The 21,698-nt window shown below is 35.2% G+C and overlaps 3 protein-coding genes across 5 annotated transcripts in view; 2 read left to right on the forward strand and 1 right to left on the reverse strand.

The window, feature by feature from the left end:
* The window catches only part of LOC120337216 (uncharacterized), a 41,604-nt gene extending 38,872 nt beyond the window's left edge, over positions 1 to 2,732 (forward strand). For all 3 annotated transcript variants that reach the window (XM_078111370.1, XM_078111372.1, XM_078111373.1), the window contains 2 exons: positions 876 to 1,055; positions 1,677 to 2,732. In XM_078111370.1, coding sequence (XP_077967496.1) covers positions 876 to 1,055; positions 1,677 to 1,733 — 237 coding nt within the window. In that variant the 3' untranslated portion in view covers positions 1,734 to 2,732. The remainder of the gene's footprint in view (positions 1 to 875; positions 1,056 to 1,676) is intronic.
* Positions 2,733 to 3,516: 784 nt separating this feature from the next.
* LOC120347709 (NAD-dependent malic enzyme, mitochondrial-like) lies at positions 3,517 to 14,810 on the forward strand. Its single transcript, XM_039417781.2, has 14 exons — positions 3,517 to 3,985; positions 4,542 to 4,675; positions 6,302 to 6,451; positions 7,182 to 7,419; positions 7,767 to 7,856; positions 8,500 to 8,623; positions 8,898 to 8,995; positions 9,509 to 9,605; positions 10,069 to 10,197; positions 10,891 to 11,033; positions 12,045 to 12,147; positions 12,574 to 12,644; positions 13,152 to 13,250; positions 13,846 to 14,810. The coding sequence occupies exons 1-14, from the start codon at positions 3,800 to 3,802 to the stop codon at positions 14,032 to 14,034; spliced, it is 1,851 nt and encodes a 616-aa protein (XP_039273715.2). The 5' UTR covers positions 3,517 to 3,799; the 3' UTR covers positions 14,035 to 14,810.
* Positions 14,811 to 16,423: 1,613 nt separating this feature from the next.
* LOC120325369 (uncharacterized) lies at positions 16,424 to 21,696 on the reverse strand. Its single transcript, XM_039391472.2, has 4 exons — positions 20,201 to 21,696; positions 19,802 to 19,830; positions 19,133 to 19,234; positions 16,424 to 19,010 (listed from the first exon to the last, which is right to left on the reverse strand). The coding sequence occupies exons 1-4, from the start codon at positions 20,266 to 20,268 to the stop codon at positions 18,184 to 18,186; spliced, it is 1,026 nt and encodes a 341-aa protein (XP_039247406.2). The 5' UTR covers positions 20,269 to 21,696; the 3' UTR covers positions 16,424 to 18,183.
* Between the last annotated feature and the right edge of the window lie 2 nt (positions 21,697 to 21,698).

Below are 21,698 nucleotides of genomic sequence, written 5' to 3' on the forward strand. Positions count from 1 at the left end.
GTTACTAACACTTTTTATAGTCATTTGTGAATTCATCGATATCATTGATAGTCACATGACCACTCTCGTTCAAAGAAACGCCCCGGGAGCGTTTTTTGCGGGAGAAGCGGAATCCGTGTGCTTGTATAATAATCATATTATAAACAAGAATTTTGCCGGTAATGCAAAAGCTTTATCTCCTATGTCTGCATCTCATAGGTTAGAATTCCGGTAAATATCGTTATGATATGCAGAATTGAGTTACAAAAGTACCAGTATGTTACTTATTTGTCAACTTAATACTCGAAAATATTTGTTAACTTTGAATTTTTATTCCATTCAAAATCGGAAAAAAGTGCTATTTTTCTTCAAAATCGGAAAAAAGTGCTATTTCGCAGTCCCTAAAAAAAGTTGCGAAAGTGCTTCGCAATTTTCGCAAAAAAGTGCGCTAATAGTGAACACTGGCTGTGAGTGTTTTTCTATTGCTGGGGTTTATCATATTAGTTGACCAAATAGTTTAAGCATAAGCAACTTGTTTTTTTACCAGTCCAAGTTTTGTATGCAATCCATTGGGGTTTGGGAAGTTGATGGGACAATGCAATCACATGAGATTTTGGGTATTTGATTTGGACCAAATCTATTGTTTATTTTGAAGCATTGCCCCATTAAGATTGAATAGGTGTTTTATTGAAGCTTCCTTTTTTATAACCTTCATTTGTAAGTTTTTATTCACTGATCATATCAACGATATAAGAAGAGAGTTATGATGTCGAAACGACTCTGACAATTTTGAAGTTTTATAAATTGATTTTTGGGAAAATCCCTGACATACAGTATACTCAAATAATGTTTTCCCTGAGGGGCTTATATTTTACAAAAATTGAAACTTTTTACAGAGTCACGGTCACCTAGGATCAATGCACAGTGAGTATGATGCATCATCTTCACTTATACCTCCAATATCAAGCACACCTGTTAAAGTTGCACCAGCTAACGGAGCAACAGGAGATAAAGGCACTGTCAAATTACTCAGGCATTTGCAAGGAAGAGTGAAACAACTACGAGCAGAAAATGATGTGAGTATGATTTGTATTCAGTCACCATTAGCATTGAAAAAACTTAGGTCTTAAGTCGGGGCTATTTTCACCGGTACTTGACAGTGAAATAAGTTTGGAATTCTGAAAATTGACATAATGAGTGAAATTGACCAGAGGTGGCTAATGTGACGTATTTACCCCATCCTGAACTTGATTCAATTTTACTTCAAGTTATTATAAAATATTCAGAATAGATTGATTTTATTAAATCCAGTGATACGAGTCCCCTTTATTACTGTTGTTAGAGGGGACTTAACCTGGGTAATAAATTGCACTGTGACTTTATATGATTTACAAGGAATTGGTTGAACAATCTTTGCTCTTGTCTGAAAACTCAAGTCCAGTCGCAAATGACTACCGTCTTGGTTTTTCAAAGAAGTGGACTCCAACTTCAAAAAACTTGGCTTCCTAGTAATGTGTGTCTGTATGGTTTTTTTGATGGAACTTAGTCTGAACTATATTGATTGCTTTTTCCCAGTTGTGCTTGTCTTACTATGCTATTACAATAGTCTTATTCATTCCTCAAAAAAGCTAAAAGTTACAGAATGAAATATTTTTTGTATGATTTGTATGTTGAAATATGTTTCATTATTTTTACAGTTATTGCGATCTAACAGCCAGATTATGGATTACGAAGGATTCAGAAAATCAAGATAATGAAGATGTGTTCATGATTATGATATCAGCTGCTTTTTTACAGTCTATAGCCTTTTCACTCACTGCAAACATACAAATTGTAAAAGATGATGGTGTGTCAGATTTACTAAGTCATGTTAGAAACTTTTACTAAGCATGGTACATTGATAAACAATGATGAAAGGGCCAAACTACTTGCAAATTTTTTTAATGGAAGACTTCGTGCGAAGTTATATATTTTATTATAAATTGTAAATACAACTAAGACCGAATTTGTATCTTGTTTCCATTATTTTTGTCCCAAGTCTGTTTCATTCCATATCATTTTTTGTATTATTTTTGTTATATGTGTCACTACTTACATCCTTCATGTACTATTTTCATTCAAATTTGCACTATACCATATGTTCTCTTTTTGTTACCTGTAGCTGTGAGCAATGCGTGTAGCACCAAGAAAATTATAAATTGCACAATTATCGTTTTATTCACACATATATATATATTTAGACCATAGTTGTAAATTTATTATGAATATCTTCAAGACATACTCAGCTATGCTTGAGTGATGAATTGTTTATGTCTATCGAAGCAATTTATGCTTTGCCATAGCTTGCTTGTGCTTATTTATATCATTTAGTTCACTGTATATTCATATTAACCTGTGCCTCATTTTATCATAGTACATTATATAGTCTAGTTTCACACTGTATTAATTCACCCACTCTGTGCTAATTTTGTATATTTTTAATATAATTCATGTTTTTGTATACAATTTGCACTAGATTTCATCATTTTTCTATTTATATTCTTCTGTCTTGTATACAAATACACAGTAATCGAGTGGCCGGTTATTGAAAAAAAAATAATAGTAATTCAGCATATTTCATGCTTTGCATAGGAGAAATCAGAAATGAGTTTTGATGTCAGAGATTTATGTTTATTTCACATTTCAATTCTGGATTTTTTTTGATTCTTCATTTGTATTTTATTTTTATATAATGTCCATTAAATATCATGATCAATTTTCTTATGTGTGGTATCTTGTACATGCTGACCACTGACCAGTCCTAATCCAATCTTGTCAAGCATGATATTTCGCAAATGTTATGTGTGCTAGATTGAGATGTAGATGGTACAATTTAGGTCTGGATTGCTGAACGTTATTTGTGGTATTGGACAAGAAATTCTGTTGTATGGCATAACAAGCTTTCTTTTGGATTTCGACCGATAGTTTGTAGTGAAGCAGTAAAAATTCGGCCGTTATGAGAGAGTTAGATATCTAAAACGAATAACTGGTTAACTATTCCCATACCTGACATGGACTGGTACCTAACAGATGAAAGAGGGATTTGTCATAGGGTTGCTGTTTCATCAACTTTCCTCTCCCCGGATAAATATGTAATAGTGCAATATGGTTAGACGTTGTATTTCAAAAATTTGTCCCGAGAATGGATTGCTTGCTTCACGGAAGTGGCGTTTGCATTTCGGTTTTTGGAAAAAAGTATTTCCTGGTTCCATTACATTTGAATCCCCGACAATTTCACCTGTATATTATTGCACCCAAAGTGACTATAATATAGTCACTTTGATTGCACCTACGGAAACGGACTTTACGGATATTTGAACCCGTGGATTTTAGCACTCTCATATAGATTGAACCCACGGATATACGGGTTCAAATGTACGGTCACCAGTATTTCCATATTGGTGAACTCATTTTAGCGTAAATGTTCCCAGAATTTTAGCCTTAGCTGGTGATTGGCAGAGGATGTATTAGACGGCAAGTGGATACGAGTTTAGTTACAAATACCATAGTGAACTATATAATACATATATAGTTTAATTTTCGTATGGTTTACCGTATACCCATAGGTTTTGCCACCTTGTGGGTTCTGTCATCACAATCAGCTGATCGCCGGTGTCTGTTACGCATCAGTCATCACCGTCTAAACATAGATCTGTTCATTTTGTTTAACTTAGCTGACGAGATATTCTGGAATTGCCCTTATTTGAAATTTGCGTCTTAGGACCAGCTTCATTGGTTGTTACTATAGTCTAACGTTATATTCCTTTAGTAATAAACACCGATGATGTCAGCCAGATATTTGCTTAGCACTGGGCAAAAATGGAGACAGGTGTTGAAATCTTTCAACCAAAATCACAATGCAAGATGCATTTCTTCTTCATCGAAATGTTGCAATTCTTATGCACAGGGAGTTCACACAAGAGAGCTTGGCGGAAAACAGTTATTGCTTGATCCACATACAAACAAGGTAAGGCCAAGGGGTTTCCAATATTTTGTCTCTAGTAAGAATACATTTTCATGAAAATTTGTACAGTCTGATATCGTTGCAAACACTCAGCAGATTTTTCTTGTACTTTCTGAGCTAGGATACCATATCTGTCGATTCATATTATCATGAAATGTTGTGTGATGGATGACGCATCATGCTTAGCCTGTAAGTGTCACAACATTAGGAATAAATACGTTTGATATCGCACCTTTTATTGCTCTGGGTGGGTTCGCAGGTTCGAATCCTGTGAGCGATATATGTGAGAGGATTGCTGGACTCCTCATTCTGTCATTGTCATAAGGTCGTTCAAGCAAACGATGTTCGGTTACGGCTTCCTCTACCCTTAAGTCAGCAAGTCCGTACATCTGAAACATAAAGCATAGAACAAAATTTATCCAGATATTTCAGTATTTATTTATCTAAATTTGCATTGTGCTGATTTGAAGTGTAAACATATAGCTTTCAGGCTTTAGTTCTTCCACTTGGCCAACGATCAATAATAAAACCCATTAATACAAATGTTTTGGTACTTCAGGGTCTTGGATTTACTTTAGAAGAGAGACAAATACTTGGAATGCATGGACTGTTGCCTCCTATTGTGTTAGATCAAGATAGGCAATTATCCAGGATAAAGAAAGCTTACAGTCAAATACAAACTGATCTTGAAAGGTAACTTGCAAACTTATATAGTCTATATTGTTACTTATCGATCTTAAGATCGGTAAGTATATTGATAGGTATTTGTCTGTCTGTGTGTCTGTTAGATGCACGCGATATCTCACGAAAGCGAGATTGAATCTGCTCCAGATTTTGCATGTGCATTCATCTTATCTCGGACCAGAAGCCTATTGATTTTGGGCGAATTATGTCGTATAATTAGCGAGTTATCAATCAATTATTGATATAGTGATCTAGATTTTTGTAAAGCGAGAGAATTTTGAAACCCGCCGAGTGTGTGTGTGCGATGCGCAGTGCGCAAGTTACAAGAGCGGATGAATCGAAACTGCAGTTTCTGTTTTGGGGGATCCCCTAACTATCGATCGATAAGTCTTCAGTTTCCAACCGATATTCTCGTTTTTCTTTCTTTTCATTGCAACTATTTTATGACTCGTCCTGCAGGATAAACTGAAACTTCGAACTCCTAAAAGAGCCTAAGCAGACAGAATCTAAAACCCCAGATATTTAAACCTTCCGCTGTCTAATCGCATGTTTCCCTGGTATTCAGCAGTTATTTTTCTAAGAATATTTATTTCATTCTTAAGAAGGTCTACGTATTCCTATAACTGTTAATCACTGAAGGAGTTGTCCTAATTTGAAATCAGAAATATGCTTTCAATTTTTATTACATCAGTTTTGGTAAAACCATGGATTCGTAACCCATTTCTTCTGTTAAATATCCACAAGTCCTAAAACAATCAACTCAAACCCCCTGCAACCTGACACTAAATTAAATAGTAATATATCTACTAACAGGTGGAATATTCCAAATAGGTGACCCAAAAAGCGACAAACAACCCATAAATTTCTTAATTACTTCTAGGAAAAGGAAGAAAATTTATTTAACACTTGACCTTATGTTTGTGTATGATTGTACCCACAGTTTCAATAGTCTAGGACAGTGTTTTTCAACCGGGGTGCCGCGGCACACCGATGTGCCGTAAAATATTGTCAGGGGTGCCGTGGAAAATTCTCCAATTTGTATGTCTATGCGGTGTAGCGCCCGGCAGAGTAACCATGTAATACTGTTCTATACCAGAAGGTGGCAGCAGCAGGTGGTGATTTGCCTTTTTGTCTTTGTTTTTATTTGACTACCATTCAAGATGTCCAATTCAACATTTTTCTTCAATGTTAAAAAAGCTTATATTAACAATATAACACTTACCGTATATTGTGAATATTAGGTCTTTTTTCCACATTTTCAGCTGGTGGTGTGCCGCAGGATTTTCTCAATGAAAAAAGTGTGCCATGGCTCGAAAAAGGTTGAAAAACACTGGTCTAGGACACATTGTTTTATTTAGAATATGTTTCAAATGAACTGGATTTTGTTTTGGGGGTCACACACATTTTTTTGCAATTTGAGTTGCGGTAATAGACAAATACATGCTTAAATTAATGATCCTTATTAAAAGTAGAAATGCGTGAAAATTCATCTGCATTCTGCAATGTCTAAATTTGGAGGCTTTGCAAACCCTAATTTAGAACCCCTGGAGACGGTCAAGAAATGACCCATAAATATAGTCCTAATCTATATTTCATTTATTTCAAGTTTAATCTTTCTAACTTCTTTTTTTATAGATATTCTTTCCTCACTGATTTACAAGAACGAAACGAGAAATTATTTTTCCGAATGTTACAAGATGATATTGAACTTGTGATGCCAATTGTTTATACTCCCACTGTTGGACTAGCATGTATGCAGTATGGAAATATTTTCAGAAGGCCCAGGTTTTATATTTTTATTGCTTATATTTGAATATCATCACATTTGTATAGGAAAACCTAGTTTTACAATAAACGCATTTTGTGCATGCTAGAATATACCTCAAATTATCTATCTTTTCTATTCATTTGTTGGTAATTTGGATATATCGTATTCCCCTGCGCATAATACGCACATGAGTTTTAGCGAGTGGATCATGAGAGAAATATTCAATCTCCACTCATGATAGGCATAGCGGGATTTCCATTCCTCTATTACATCGCGGGTGTTTTTATCGCCAAAACTATCCAGACGTTTTGTCTCCTTTTTTTTAACCACCGGTATATCACTCTATCTCCCATGTTTGTTGTATATTTTAACTATCATAGTGTTATTCGTCTCATTATAAGGACACAATCTAGTCACGAAAGGGAGTATTATACACAGAGAAATATGGTAATTGTGTAATATTAACCACACTGATTTTTGCACTAAAGAAATTTCCGTTATGCAAATGTACTAAAAAGAAGCTTTTGTGTCTTCGAGTTGATATGCACTAATGGCAAATAGAAATAGATTTTGGAAAATCAGCTCGGGTAAAGAGTTTAATTGGTACTCTTGAAGTATGTGCACCAAGATGTCGCACAACCTGAACCCTAACCTGGTACACAACCTGGGTTCAGGTTGTGCGCCATCTTGGTGCGCATACTTCAGGAGGTCTGTTTAATCAATATTCGAAAACTACGTTTTTTACAGGGGAATGTTCATAACGATCCATGACAGAGGTTACATAGCAGATATATTGCAAAATTGGCCAGCGAAAGATGTGCGTGCGGTTGTTGTCACAGATGGACAAAGAATTTTAGGACTTGGTGATTTAGGAAGCTATGGGATGGGAATTCCATGTGGAAAATTGGCTTTATATACAGCTTGTGGTGGAATTCACCCACACCAGTGCCTACCTGTGTGTATTGATGTTGGAACTGACAATGAGGTACGCAGGGAAATTCAGTGAGGATTTTGTCAACTATTTCGTTTTCTTTATCTAAATGACAAGCAAGTGCAGAGACTTTATGTCATTGACCACATGTTGCAACAAATCTGGCGAAATTACTTTAGATTAATTTTAAAAACTTTCCGTTGATATTTGGAAAAAGATTTTCATAAAGTATATTAACCCTAATTAGGTACTGTTTTTTAATATGTAATTTAGCATCTTGCATCTTGAGGTGTGAACTTTGACATTAAATTCAGAGAAATTCCTTCACTGACTGGTTTCAAGCTATGCTAATTTAACCTAGTAAAACTTGTGCTTCAATAAATAATATGACATTTTTCCAGAAATTGCTTTCTGATCCATTTTACATTGGTTTAACACATAGAAGAGTAACTGGTATCGAATACGATGAGTTAATTGATGAATTCATGGAGGTATAGTAGAATTAATACCTAAATAAACATATTATTAAAAATGACTGCCACTTTGTATTGCATATGGTGTATCATATCATATGGAAAATATGGGTTGTATCATTATACACTTTTTAAGGATATTTGATCTGAGCAAAGACTTACATACTCACTCAGAAATTGATCTTTGGGCAAAGTTACAGGTAACTAATGAAATACCAACCACCACTGTCTGAGACTAGAAAGAATTATAGTCTAGAAATCTACCGTAAAATTGTGCTGTGGTATATATTGATTGACACAAAGCTAATTGAAGCAGTTTGTGTCAGTACAGTCAAGAAAACAGCTATGATGTATGAAAATGTGTATTCAAACGTTGAAAATTAAATTTATTTTCAAACATTTTTGGGTCAAGCAAACAGTTTACCAACAGCCGTATTTAGAGCAAATATTAAGTGCGAACAAATTCTGAATTGTGAAGATTGAAAATTTTTAAAAAATCATCTTGTCAATTATACATGGTCATTGCAATTTCTGAACAGATTTTCCTGTGGATAAGTCGATTAATGTTGAGAAAAACAATTTAAAATCTTAATATTTGTTTTACTCTAATTTTGTTTATTTTAATCTGCTAGAGAAGTAATATCATTCTATATTTATTTAGGCTGTTTCTGATACTTTTGGAAGGCAAGTTCTCATACAGTTTGAAGATTTCGGAAATCACAATGCTTTTAGATTTTTACGGAAATACAGGAATCAGTTTTGCACTTTTAATGACGATATACAAGGTATGCTTTATCGGTAATTCAACAATGGTCATACCTTGGGATTTAAGAGTTATGCTGCACAGCACACTAAAAGTACATTTCTGTCATTTTTCATCAGAATGTATTTCTTTAACAAACATTTTGAATCATGTTTTGAAAAGGTCCTCAAGTAAAATATTGTGATGTATTGGGTCATTACCCTTAAATATGTTTAGTTAAGTTGATTCTGAAATATGTGAAGGGCATTATTACATAATAAGCCTATGCTGATACCACTATTTTTTTTTGGTATCAGGTACAGCATCTGTAGCAGTGGGAGGCTTATTGACAGCAGAAAAAATTGTAAACAAGAAATTGACTGATATGAAATTTCTATTTGCTGGTGCAGGGGAGGTGAAGTATTCTATTTATAGACAATTTGGTTGGTGGGTTTGCTGTATATGACTTTGATTCAATTTTCATGACTCTCAGTCTCAATATATATCCACCAGAGACCACAACTAGCATTATACAACACTTTCAGCTGTAGCCTGTTATATTATATCCTTATATAGGCCTTGAACTCTATTCTAACCTGCTATATCATCATCGTTGAATCTAAAGTTTAAGCCATTAGGTCACCATTGTTGATGATGCTTGTGAACAGTCATACCTGATTTGAGATCTTTTTAAAGGGAATCGTGCTTTTCAGACATCTCTGTATTTATATTTATTAACTGTTTTAGAATCATTTTAAGTTCCTAAGCAGCTTTGGCCTCTTGATACATGGACATCGAATCATGTAGTTTTGCTTCTATGATTGATACAAATGAGTCAAAATATTGTCATGTGTTAATGTGAATTCAAGCAAAATCAGCGTTATGATTTTTCTGCAGATTTTAACAACCATTGCATTCTTCCTCACAGGCAGCTCTCGGGATTGCAAACTTGGTAACACGGCACATGTGGGAAAGTGGAAAACCTAAAAATGAGACTTACAAAAATATATTTCTTTTCAACAAAGGTATAATTTCTACTCAATTAATGGATCTGGAGCAGCTATTCATATGAAAATTTTTCAGGCAAAATTTGTAATTAGTCCTATATTTTGCATTAAGATAGGATTTCATATTCATCCGGGAAAGAATAGTTAGTAAGAAAACTATCTTGTGTTGGCAAGAAGTCCAGAAATCCTCTTACCTTGATTATTCTCTACTAGATTTAAACAAGGAAAACACGAAAATGAGCTAATGTTACCACCAATTACCATGCCTAAAATTACCATACCTAAAAATATGTTTGTCTGAAAAAACTGTCTAAGCAACTGATAAAATTTCAATTGTTGCATCACCATTGACATCTTGATTATTAGAGAATGTTATGGAAGTAAAGAAGGACGTTGTTCTCTGGTGAAACATCCATTATCTATTGAAAAGACTAGTGCAGGGATGTGTCATTAGACCACTATTTTTTCTGTTATACATCAGATGGTCTACTTGTGAAAAATCAGCCTCAGCCACTAGAAAGTCCAGAGCAATCGAACTACGCTCACGATCACAATTATATTGAGGATTTTAATGAAGCTGTAAAAACAATAAAGCCAGATGCAATAATAGGTAAACTAACTTAATTTCCATTTAATCGAAATATTAAGCCTGACTAGCGAGTCTCTGAAAAGGCTTCAACCTTTGGGTGTGAGTTTTCTGTGTAACTAATTTGTATCATTCAGATATATCTGTGGACCCAACATCAAACTCATTGTGTAATAAAATTTGGTAGGCACTGCTGAACCAGTAAGATGCTGGTATCAAAAACCTCAATGGGTATGAAGTCAGAGCTGGAGCTCAGCTCCTACATAAAAGATAAAGCCGCGGGGCTGAAGCCACAGTTAGGATATACAGTGACTACAGGGCTAGACCCAGAGCCACTGTGATTTTGAACTAGCTTCCTAGCCCTGGCTTGTATAGAGCCTTGTTCAGAGTGGCAGTGTGGAAATGCTCATAAAAAAGTTTTTAACATTATGCTAAATCTTTTGAAGTAAGATGAACATTTCACAATGATAATGGGGTATTTCCGGTAAAAAATATTCCCTAATATTTTAAAATAATTTTACAATTTTAGAAGGTTACATGTAAGGTTTAGTTATTGTGTCATGGAACAATATATTCATATTTTTATGCTATATCAGATCTCTATATTTATATTCAATATCTGTATTTTTGCTAGAGTTATTTATTTAATTAAAATGGTGTGTTGGAAGTTGGAACCCTTTTAAACTTACTTCAATATTTATGTTCAATATTCCAAAGGTGTTGCTGGAGCAGGTCGTCTATTTACCAAAGATGTTTTAGAAAGTATGGCTGAAATCAATGAACGTCCGATCATTTTTGCATTAAGTAATCCGACTGATAAAGCTGAATGTACTGCAGAGGAAGCATACACACATACTAAGGTACTGCTTGAATCAAAATAGATTTACGGATATTATAGCGGACTGTTTTGTAAATTTTCAGAACACAGTTTTCACCCTTTCAGTGTCAGTGCACTGACTTCCAGTTACCGGTATGTGGAATTCAGTACCTCATAGCTGTTTGTCTAATCATATTGCCATGATCTTCTTCAAGTTTCAAATAATTGGTGTTTACCAACTTGCAATTCTGTAATGTGAGGATTTATAGTCTCAGTAGCTCTTGACACTTAGTAGTCTTGTTACTTTGCTCAGAGATCAATCTTCTGTATTTGTAAGTGAGTGAGTGTGTTTAACCTTGTGTTAAGCAAATTGTCTTTTTAAAAAAATTGTATGTAGTATTAGAAAATTAGACATATGATATAATAAGATATAATAATAGGACCTGGAGATAATTTGTGGCAGTTCAGGCACAAGATCCATCTGTAATGTTGAGTTGGCTCCAGCTGACAGCTCCAACGAAACTTTTTGGCTTTCTATTCTGAAATAGTAGAGCCAATCGCAAAAATCTTTGTTGTAGCTAGATTGTTAGCCTGCACAGGCAAAGACTAGTCTCATTTGCAAAGTTTTTACCAAAATTACAAGAAAATGAAAAAAGATAAGCCCACTTCCTGATGCCTAAAAACCTTTTATTGTATTAACCATTTTTCTGAATTCAGGTTTTCACAGCTTTCAATGAACTATTATAGGGAAGATATTCTTTCCTTTAGTACTCTTTTATGTTGATAAAAGGGAATTCGAGATTTCCTCTGATTTCAGCTTTTATTCTGGATTTTGCTGCCTTGCTATAAGTTTTGGAATTATGTTTCATGCGGCACGGATTTATTTGAAATATCCCAGTACTAGATTCTGTCAAATGTTTTACATGTTTGATGTGAACTAGAAAAATATAGCTATCCATAAATAGCTATCATCACCGCTTCGATCCACAGTGTGTGTTCTTACCTAAAAAGGTATTGCTTCTATTAATATTATTCAATACTTTCATCCACTCAGGGACAATGCATATTTGCAAGTGGAAGTCCATTTGACCAAGTCACACTTGAAGATGGAAGGACCTTCACACCAGGACAGGGAAATAATGTCTACATTTTTCCAGGTGTCTAATGAAAATCTAATATTGACAGGGTTTCTGAATTGTCCTTATTTTTTCATCATTAAGACAAGTAATACATAAATGTAAATGTTTTGAAGGTGAATTTGATGGTGCACAGATGTTGTAAATGTAGTTCCCTCTTGAACCTATGCTTTTATACTGTTTTTCGACAAATTGATTGCCTGAAAAACTTTCTTTCTCGTTTAATTTAATTAAATATATAGCTTGAACTGTCAAAATCATTCTTAAAGATGAAAAGTAATTCTGGACTTAAATTGCAATAAAATGTAACGATTTTGAATATTGAGAAATGATTCTGGCGTATTGGCAACTCGTTTTTTATAGTCATGCTTGTTTTTGGTTTTGGGATAAAGGTATACTTCTTTATTCTAGCTTGCTATGAGTACTTATTGTAATTTATTATTCCAGGTGTTGCTCTTGGTGTAATATCATGTGGAGTGAGGCATATACCTGATCAGATTTTCTTGATTGCAGCAAAGGTAGGAATTGCTGAATATTTTTCCAAGCTGTGTAGGAATTGATAGTCTTATCAATTTTTTTTTTATTCCTTTTTCTTGTTTTCCTTCTGTTTACTGAGTAACTTATACTAAGTTCTCACATTTTTCAATTTTATTCCATCGCTTTGACGGTCTGTGTGTGTGATTCATATTTATATTTTTGGTGTATTAATGCATGTGCACCACTTCTTTTGACAATGCCTTTTATTTTAAATTATGTATGGTTTTCAATCTTAAGGTTTTGTTTACTATCCTGATTCTGTAGTCAGTTTATATTTGTATAATTTTATCAATTATTTTATCGTCTAGTATGCATAACATTGTTATCATCTCCTAGTGATATACTTGGTGGCTGAAATATTTCAGAAATTAGGGTTACTTTGGATCTTGTCAGTTATCTTGCCAGACAAGACTCAACCTTAACATTTCGATAAAAACCCAAAAAATGTTACTCAATGCAATAAGAAGATTTCTAATTTATTCTTGCAGACATTAGCGAATGAAATGACACCTGAAGAGGTATCGCAAGGTCGAGTTTACCCCAATCTGAAGAGAATTCAAGATGTCTCCATCAATATTGCAGTTAAGGTAGGTTTACTGAATGAAACTTAAAATAATATAAGAATAAAGTGCCATCCAGCCCCGTGTATCTTGTACTGCAGATTAAGGTTTGAGTCTTATGTTTTCAACCTTAAATGAGACATAGAAACGTGGGACTTGTCTGTGACCAAGAATTATTTAGGGTTCTTGATTAGGAATCAATTTCACCTGCTGACAGTTGAAATGTGAAAGCTAGAGCTTCGCATAACTACATGATTTACATAAGCATAAATAAAGTTGAGAGTAAAATTCTAGAAAAGACTGAAAACAAATTGACAATAAATGTGTGCTTTGTTGCATTGAATCCAGAACAATCAATATTAGAATCTACATCCATACTTCGGCATTTTTATTTTATTTTAAAGACTTTTTACTTAGTGAGCCATTAAATAGGTATTCATAAAAGTGGAAATATTCTTGAAATTTGGGGGAGAAATTTCAATCTTGAATGAAATATGCATATTGGTGAATGGAAAAATTAATGTTGAGACTAAAAGCCCCAGATCTCGGGGAATCTGAAAGCAGCGAAATTGTTTAATAAACGATTCTAAGTTTCAACTCAATTAACGTGATATTTTGGCAGATTGCCGAGTATGTATATGCCCACGGTATGGCAGGTCATCAACCAGAACCAGTGGATAAATATGATTTCATCAGATCACAAATGTACAGTACAGATTATGAATCTCTTCTACCTTCGAGATATGATTGGCCCGAAGATGTTATGAAACCACAAGGAAAAGGTTGCAAAGGAGGATTAAAGAAAGAATAAAATATTTCTGTGAAAAATTCAACATTTTTGTACAAACATTTTTTTCTTGTCTTCAGTGAAACGCTACATTTCACACTTTCATTCACAAATACTTTTGAGATACACTATTCAAGACTTAAGATGAATTTTCTCATAAAATACCTATTGACTGACTTGTTAACGCTTTTTTAAGAATTCAATTTTGTTAAGTATGATTTGAGTCAATTCCAACTTTAAGTTGATGAAGTCAAATCACCAGGTCAAAGGTCACGTAAATGCCATTATATGGAGTCATTGCAAAGAGATCTGCCCTATTATAACACAATTTGGTAACAAAAAAAAGTTTATTGTCTGATATGCGTATTAATATATTTAGCCTCGATTCATACTTAATGATAATTGTATTAGAGCTCATGTTTGCAAGACAAATAGTGATTTCTTATATATGAGCTGTGGATTGTTTCGACAAACAGATTCCCATTGAAGCAACATTTTTGTTGCAAATAACCAGTATGCTAACGGTGTTTTAAGAGTTTATTAATGTCATTCACGCTTTATACCTTGTAAATTGCCTTTCATAGTCATTTTCACCTTTTTCGTTCTGTAGTCTTTCCATGCAATCATTTTCTTACAAATTGCAGTTTCTTCATTTTTGCTTTTTTTGAACACTGTTTTCATGTGTTAAAGTTCCCTTTATTGAGTATATGACTTTATGAAGTCAACAATATATAGTCAAACTATAAAAATAAAACTGTGATATATCAACAGACATAATTATATTACTATATTGTATTGCATACATGTGTCGTAATAAGATAAAGGTGTTGGGAATGGGAACAGGGCCGGGATTTTCGGAGAGAAAAAATTAAAGGGATGACTCCCGACGACTTCTTACATCTTTAGATACAGAAAATATGAAGTCGTTTGGTCCGGTAATATATGGAAAAAGCGAAAACCAACAACAATTTGGCAAACTCTCGAGGATATGATATCCTATCCTAACTCTCTACTCAATAAACAGTTCTGGCTTTTCTGCTCTCCGGGAAATGTGATTTATTAGTTTATTTAACACTCTTTATTTATAACGTGAATTTTTATTTTGGTGATGAATTATCTACCGATTACGGTACATTTCCTGTCGGATTAACTATGTGCCATTAAGCGAACTCTAGTATTCGCTTATGCCCAATTCTCGCTCGTTTCGAACTTTGTTTGGGATTGCCGTATGGTGTGTAATTTTCGAACGCATCATCCATCAGATGTAGATAGTTCGAGGAAAAATTCGAACGCCGCTTGATCGATGTCATGAATTCCTATTCTTTTCGGTAAATTGTTCTAGTTTTGACATGACATAGAATGGGGCAGATGTTTGGTTACAATTCGGACTTTTATTTGTGTGCCGTCTTTTTTCCACGACTTTCTGGCAACTATATTTGCTGTGGCTTTTTGCACTATTCAACTACCGGGGTTAGGATTTTCATATATAGCTGCTCTCACGAGTATCATTTCTGTGAATTGTTTCACAAGGGCAGACTTTGAATGGAATTTCGCGTTTATCCTGAAAGAGATAGCGATATGTAATCTTAGTCAGCATCGGTTTTCATTGTGCTTGCCTGGTCCGATGCACATTCAGTTAGCAATCCATTTCAATGCGTGAGTTGAGCAGCTGGACCTCTGTCTTTACAGTACATACTCTGTTCTTCCACTTCATCCGTCTCATCCTTTTATTCCACTTTTGCTTGTAATTACTTTGTCGTATATATATATATACCACTTGTCTTAAGGGTATATGTTTCAAAAGTATTGCTACGGCTCACTCTTTGTTTTCGGAATTTTGATGATTCAGGCAAGGGGTCGTTGAAATTATTGAAATAAAAATGATCGACATTAAACATCGCACTTGATTAGGTGATATATCCAGTGAAAATATTCAAAATTCTATAAACCGTTCGAACTCATTAGCAACCGGTTCCCTCATTCCAGATTATGTTTTTTTGTCACTACATGATATACATACATTAGCTGCGATTAGCATAACACGTTTTACATAAATATAATACAAAACTTTCGAAATGCCAAATATAATGCTAGTTGTCAGTCAGCCGTGGTGCATGTTACTCATTTTTGAGGTCGACTGATGCCGAGAACAAGAACGGTTTCGCTGATTATATCAACATGCAATGAATCGGTTCGCGCAATCCTCACTCGGGTATGAAAATACGGGGTTGGGAGCTGCAACTCACGAACTCTTAGCGTTAAGCATAAGCACAACTTTTCAATGTCGTCGTCAAATAATCAAGATGCGCCCTTTTTTATGAATTCTATCAGATAATGATACGATCACCCCCACAGCACATGAGTATTGAACCTCGCAAGCAAACGTTTCTTTCCTATGCAATAAGAGTCATATGTACATTATATATATATATTAAAAGATAGTTACATAAACAAATATATGTTCGGGCATAGTTCAAAACGATCAATGTCGCATAAAATTTTATATATCTGCCTACCAGCAAATAGTCTGATGTTTCAATAAGTACAGTGGCGTAGCATCCACCCCCGCAGTCGCGGGAGGGCCCTCGGCGCAAATGGGCCGAAGCGGTTAGAATTTAGAAATTTAAGCCGCAAACCAAAAGCTGCAGTGCAAAACAAGTAATGCACATCTTATAACGCTGATGTTAGTTCTGCGCAAATCGTTTTGTTACGTAACAATGCCAAGAAGTCGTCGATTTTCGGCGTCTTGTGGTTTGATCGCACCGGCAAAATTACGAAGGCTGTCAGAATGATGTCGAAAGTAAAACCTCTCAGTGGCGCACAGAAACGCAGAAAAAAGGCAGAAAAAGAAGAAAGTATGAAAAAAATTAAAGTAACTAAAATAAACGGCAAATTTTAGGTTACCATTGCCCTTTTATAGCGATATGTTATGCTTTTTGACGAAATAAAAAAAAAGCATTGTTTTAGCTTATGTCCGAGAGTTTTTAGGGTCATTTCCACGAAATATTTTTGCGGGGGGCCCACGAGAGTCTTGCTACGCCACTGAATAAGTACCATAGCTTTAGTGACGTATCTCCCGTGGTAAAGTTTAAAAATGCGCCACTGGCAATAACAGTTGTTGAATTAAGAAACTTGTAAGTTATCATTTCAGTAAAAATACGAGTTGCTATTATTTCAATTTGAAATTATTTATTGGAACATTTCAGTATTAAAACTCATCTTCGTTTTTGTACCCCAATCCTAACGATGCCCATGGCACGAGTCATGTCTGCCATACCCTAGATAAGCCTACGCCTCTGCATAGCTTATATCAGGGGCTCCAACACGCGTCCCGCGGGCCGCATGCGGCTCGCCAGGCATTTTTTTGCGGCCCGCGTCATGGTTGGGATTTTTCCACAAAAAACTAAAATAGTATGATGTCAACTATTAGTAAGTTTTATCGTGTCATTTAACATCAAGAGTCCGGTCCGACAAATTGTAAAAAGGGAGACAAAAATTCTCCCCTGTTATTCCACTTAACCACGTTCATGTTTTATTCTATTGTTATAATTCGAATATAAATACAATAATTTCATTTCGCATGTTCATTGTGACGAAATAAACGAGTTTCGGTCAGTCCATTGTGCCTGGAGAAAAGTTTACGAAGCTAATTGCACATTCATGTTGCATACCTGCGATGGCAGTTCTTATATTTGCGAGCAGTTTTTTCAACTATTAAAGTTAGCAAGTCAGCCCTCCGCACACGACTAACGGATGAGCATTTGCATGCTGTCTTAAGACTAGCGAACCGACGCAAAATAAGGCCAAACATCGAAACCAAATATCCAGCACGAGTAAATGAATATGTTTTATGTCTCGTTTGCTGTAAGATCCAAGTGGAATTTCAACACAATACATTCAGATACCCATTTTTGTACCTAATTTCTCGGTTTGCGGCCCGCGTGTTCAATTAATTTCAAAAAGTGGCCCGCGACATGTTTTGAGTTAGAGACCCCTGGCTAATATTATGCAATTCACTAGTCCTATATTTCTGTCAGACAGGCAGTTTACACCTATTTATATTGTTGTTAAATTCGATTTCCTAAAACGGAGACGCAATTATTGTTGGGTGAGTCTTGAAATATTTTACTGACAAAATGCTTCTGATGTCAGTTTCTGCTTTTTGTCAATTTGTTATGAAAACCTCTGCAAAGTATCAGCAAGAGATTTTTCCGACAGCTCGACATCGTCAGTTTTTTCCTTCTCTGTGTCGTAATCGAGCGCCATTTTCTTCGCGTCAATTGCTTTCAGGTAGTGAGTCTGAGCTTCCACGAACTTTCCCATGTTATTATTGCCGATCCCAATGTTATGTAGAAGCATGCCATACACTCTGTATTTGGTAGCATTGGATCCAAAATGACGCTCAAACTCTTCAGCGCCCCCTTTTCGCACACGGACGCTTTTTCCATTGTCTTTCGCAAGTCCGTAGTTAAATCCGATTTTATTGACACAAAAAGCAATAAGCAACGCTTTTTTCTCGGAATATACGTTTTGCAGCGAACGTAAAGATTCTAGCATTTCATTCATATACTCGATTCCATAGTCTATAGCTATGGCTAAAAGGCGATCTCCCGCCGCAATCATCCCGCCAACGATATTGTGAGTTTTATTGATGCACTTGTTAACCCCATCCAGCGCGTCATTACCTGACTGTGAGTTTGTAATGAACATTGTTCCTGCTATGCGCAAGAGTACTAGCGCCCGAATAAAGCAGGATATTTCCGTTAATTCGTCAGCTAAACATAAGACATCACTAACATCAGGACATGGTGGAGTTAATAAAATATTTCTGACGTCTTCTATGGCTTTATTCGCCTTGTTTTCTCTTCCTAGTTGCAGGTAACATTCCACAAATAATAAGCTGGTATCAAGGCCTGCTGTTATCTTCATTGAGACAATCTCTTCCAATGGTTTTGCGGCTTCAGCAAATTTGAATTGACTGAGGAGCGTGTAAGCTTGTGCTGTTCAATTCGAAGAAGAATGTTTTAGATTTTTCCTAAAATGAATAGGAATCCCAATGCACAGTCAGACGTTTTGTGTGATGCTGGAAGTGATTTTATTTGACAAAAATCATAGAAATTACCTCGTAAGAGAGCCAATCTTTTAACTTTAATATCATTTGTGTCATTCAGATTTAATTGACTCGACACATTGCACGCACTTCCGTCTTTAGAATTTACAGGCGCTAAAAGGTGACAATGGAAATAGTTTACATTAATTTTTATTTATACATGGTGCTTATCTATATTAACCGCCTTCACAGCAAAATATGTATTCAACAAAAATCATGGCCAAAATATAAATTCTCTGAAAAATATTTGACTCTTCCGGAGGATAATGAACCAGAAGATCATATTTAGCGCTACATCAAATAGTTTATTTTCAGGAAAAAATGCGCTTAAAATTAAGCATTTGGGATAAAAATATTGTATTGCTATAGTAGAATCACGGTTTGCATTATTCAAGTATTAGATATATATATTGTCTTTTATGTTTGTGACTTTTGCATTCTACCTACACCGCAATGATAAATATTGATAATATACGCTATAGTTCGATATATATACTATAAATTGGAACTCGATGTATGTTTTACATTCCTTATGATTTCTTATTATTGCTAGCATCGAAACACCCTATCTATTTATAGTAAATAAGTCTTGGACGCCCAGTCGCTAATAAACACTAAAAATAAGTATTCAACTTGCTCGCCCAACAGTGGCATGAAGCCCAACTCAATTCTTATACTCACCGGGTGTCCCAGGGTTCAATGATTTATTTCTGAAATAGGCAATATATTCAGTGAATCTACATTAAACCTAATCAGTCAGGCCAATTGATTATCATCGCCTTTTTCATAACGACATATGAAAAAACAGTAGATTATATCCTTTTCACAACTAACCAATAATGTAATGTACACGGGTAATTCCGTTAAGTATTTTCCATTTTAACAGTTACTGAAATATAACTAATTTGGGACTGATGTTATCCATGCGTCGCAATGCAAATAGCTGGTAAAATAATGTCTACGAATTACAAAGCAGCCCAATAACCATGCCTCTTCCGAAAATGCCATTCAAATGGAGATTGGGAATAAATATCGGCCTTCCCAAGCTAAATAGCGAGCGAAAAAAACACTGAAACTTACTGGAAATTCATTCCAAACAGCTGATCGTTGATTTTTGCAATTTGATGCTGTTTTTCTTTGCCTGCCATGGTTATATTATCCGATAAGATGGTAACTGTCGACAAAACAGTCTTATCCAACTGCCGTACCTGTTCTACCGTGTGGATTGTTCACCAAGTTAAACCTAATTCTCCAAAGTCACCGAGGCGCAACGCAGCGGTGTATAAATATTGCTCAATGTTTTGTGACATTGGAAACATGAAACGTTCCAGTCGGTACATAACTTCTGACCTGTAGGAACACGCTGTCGCAAAACTGTATTTCAGATGGGTACCGGTATCTATACTTGCAATAAAGGATGTTACATTTGTTGACAATATTCCCATATTACGGTTATTGCAAAACATATTGTTTGTTGTTACTTACGGATAATCGACAAATGCTCAACTAGAAATACAAAAAATTGTTTGAAATCAGAATATATCTCGAGTCTTCTATTAGATTCCATCTACTTTTTTGATACAGTTTACTTTTATTTCGTAGTCTCGGAGGTTGGCGCATCGTGATAGGCGTTACGAACTTCTCGCACCTGACTACCATGCGTGGGTTCTCCGGTTTTAGTTAATTGTGTGCGAGAGGATTGCTGGACTCCTTCCCCACCGTCGTAAGGTTGGTTTACGTAACCGCTGACGGCTTCCTTCGCCACTAAGTACATGTATCTGAAACAAGTAACTGGTTAACTATTCCAATACCCGACATGAATTGAAAATCGGACGGGAGGTCGTAGTAATCCATATGATTGAGGCGCCTCGCCGACTTTCTCATCCGACGTGATAAACATGAAAATCCTTTTATTAAAATCTAATATCATACAGCGCATGCCGCATTAAACCACTTTGTCTATCTATAGTAATATAGAATCCTCGATAGCATCGTGGGTCACGACCGCTATCTGATGACTTAGTTCAAAATTCGAGTACAAATAAACGAACCGACCAACATGCATGCATGGCGAAGCAACACAATTCTCAAGCTTGAAACAAAATGTGAGGTCTGGTAAAAATTATTTTGAAAATTAAGCAACCGGCAAACAATTTTTTTTGATTGAATCCGATTTTAAATTTTATTTATTTTCCTAATCGTTCCATTTTAATTATTTAAAATCTCGGGTTATTCAGTTTATCTGAATGTCACGATTTCGTTTGATTGACAGAATTCGTTGACTGTATATTATGCACTTGCACAGTTTGTTCAGCAACATTCCACTGGCAAAGTTACATAGATATTGTTATCAAGTGTTAGAATAGGGGCATCTGAACCGTAAAATCAGTATTTTAGAACATCAATAAACAACTGAAAGAGAAGAGTAAACATTACAAGCCGGAATATCAACTTCGCGAGATCGCCACGCGTCAATTTGAAGTGCGCTATGTGAGACAGACGGCGCTTACTCGATTCTAAAATCATATTTGAAGTAAGTTTGGCACACCACTTTGTTTACTCAGTGAGATGGGTTAGA

Source organism: Styela clava, chromosome 1 (genome assembly GCF_964204865.1).
Source record: "Styela clava chromosome 1, kaStyClav1.hap1.2, whole genome shotgun sequence".
NCBI classification, from domain to species: Eukaryota; Metazoa; Chordata; class Ascidiacea; order Stolidobranchia; family Styelidae; genus Styela; species Styela clava.

Bases quoted from the DNA above. Each gene is read 5' to 3' on its own strand.
- LOC120347709 (XM_039417781.2), top strand. From the start codon at position 3,800: ATGATGTCAGCCAGATATTTGCTTAGCACTGGGCAAAAATGGAGACAG. The intron at 3,986-4,541 runs GTAAGGCCAAGG...TTGGTACTTCAG, and splicing joins TTGATCCACATACAAACAAG to GGTCTTGGATTTACTTTAGA. The intron at 12,645-13,151 runs GTAGGAATTGCT...TTATTCTTGCAG, and splicing joins TTTTCTTGATTGCAGCAAAG to ACATTAGCGAATGAAATGAC.
- LOC120325369 (XM_039391472.2), bottom strand. From the start codon at position 20,268: ATGGCAGGCAAAGAAAAACAGCATCAAATTGCAAAAATCAACGATCAG. The intron at 19,235-19,801 runs GTGAGTATAAGA...GTCACCTTTTAG, and splicing joins ATTGAACCCTGGGACACCCG to CGCCTGTAAATTCTAAAGAC. The intron at 19,011-19,132 runs GTAATTTCTATG...CGAATTGAACAG, and splicing joins AAGATTGGCTCTCTTACGAG to CACAAGCTTACACGCTCCTC.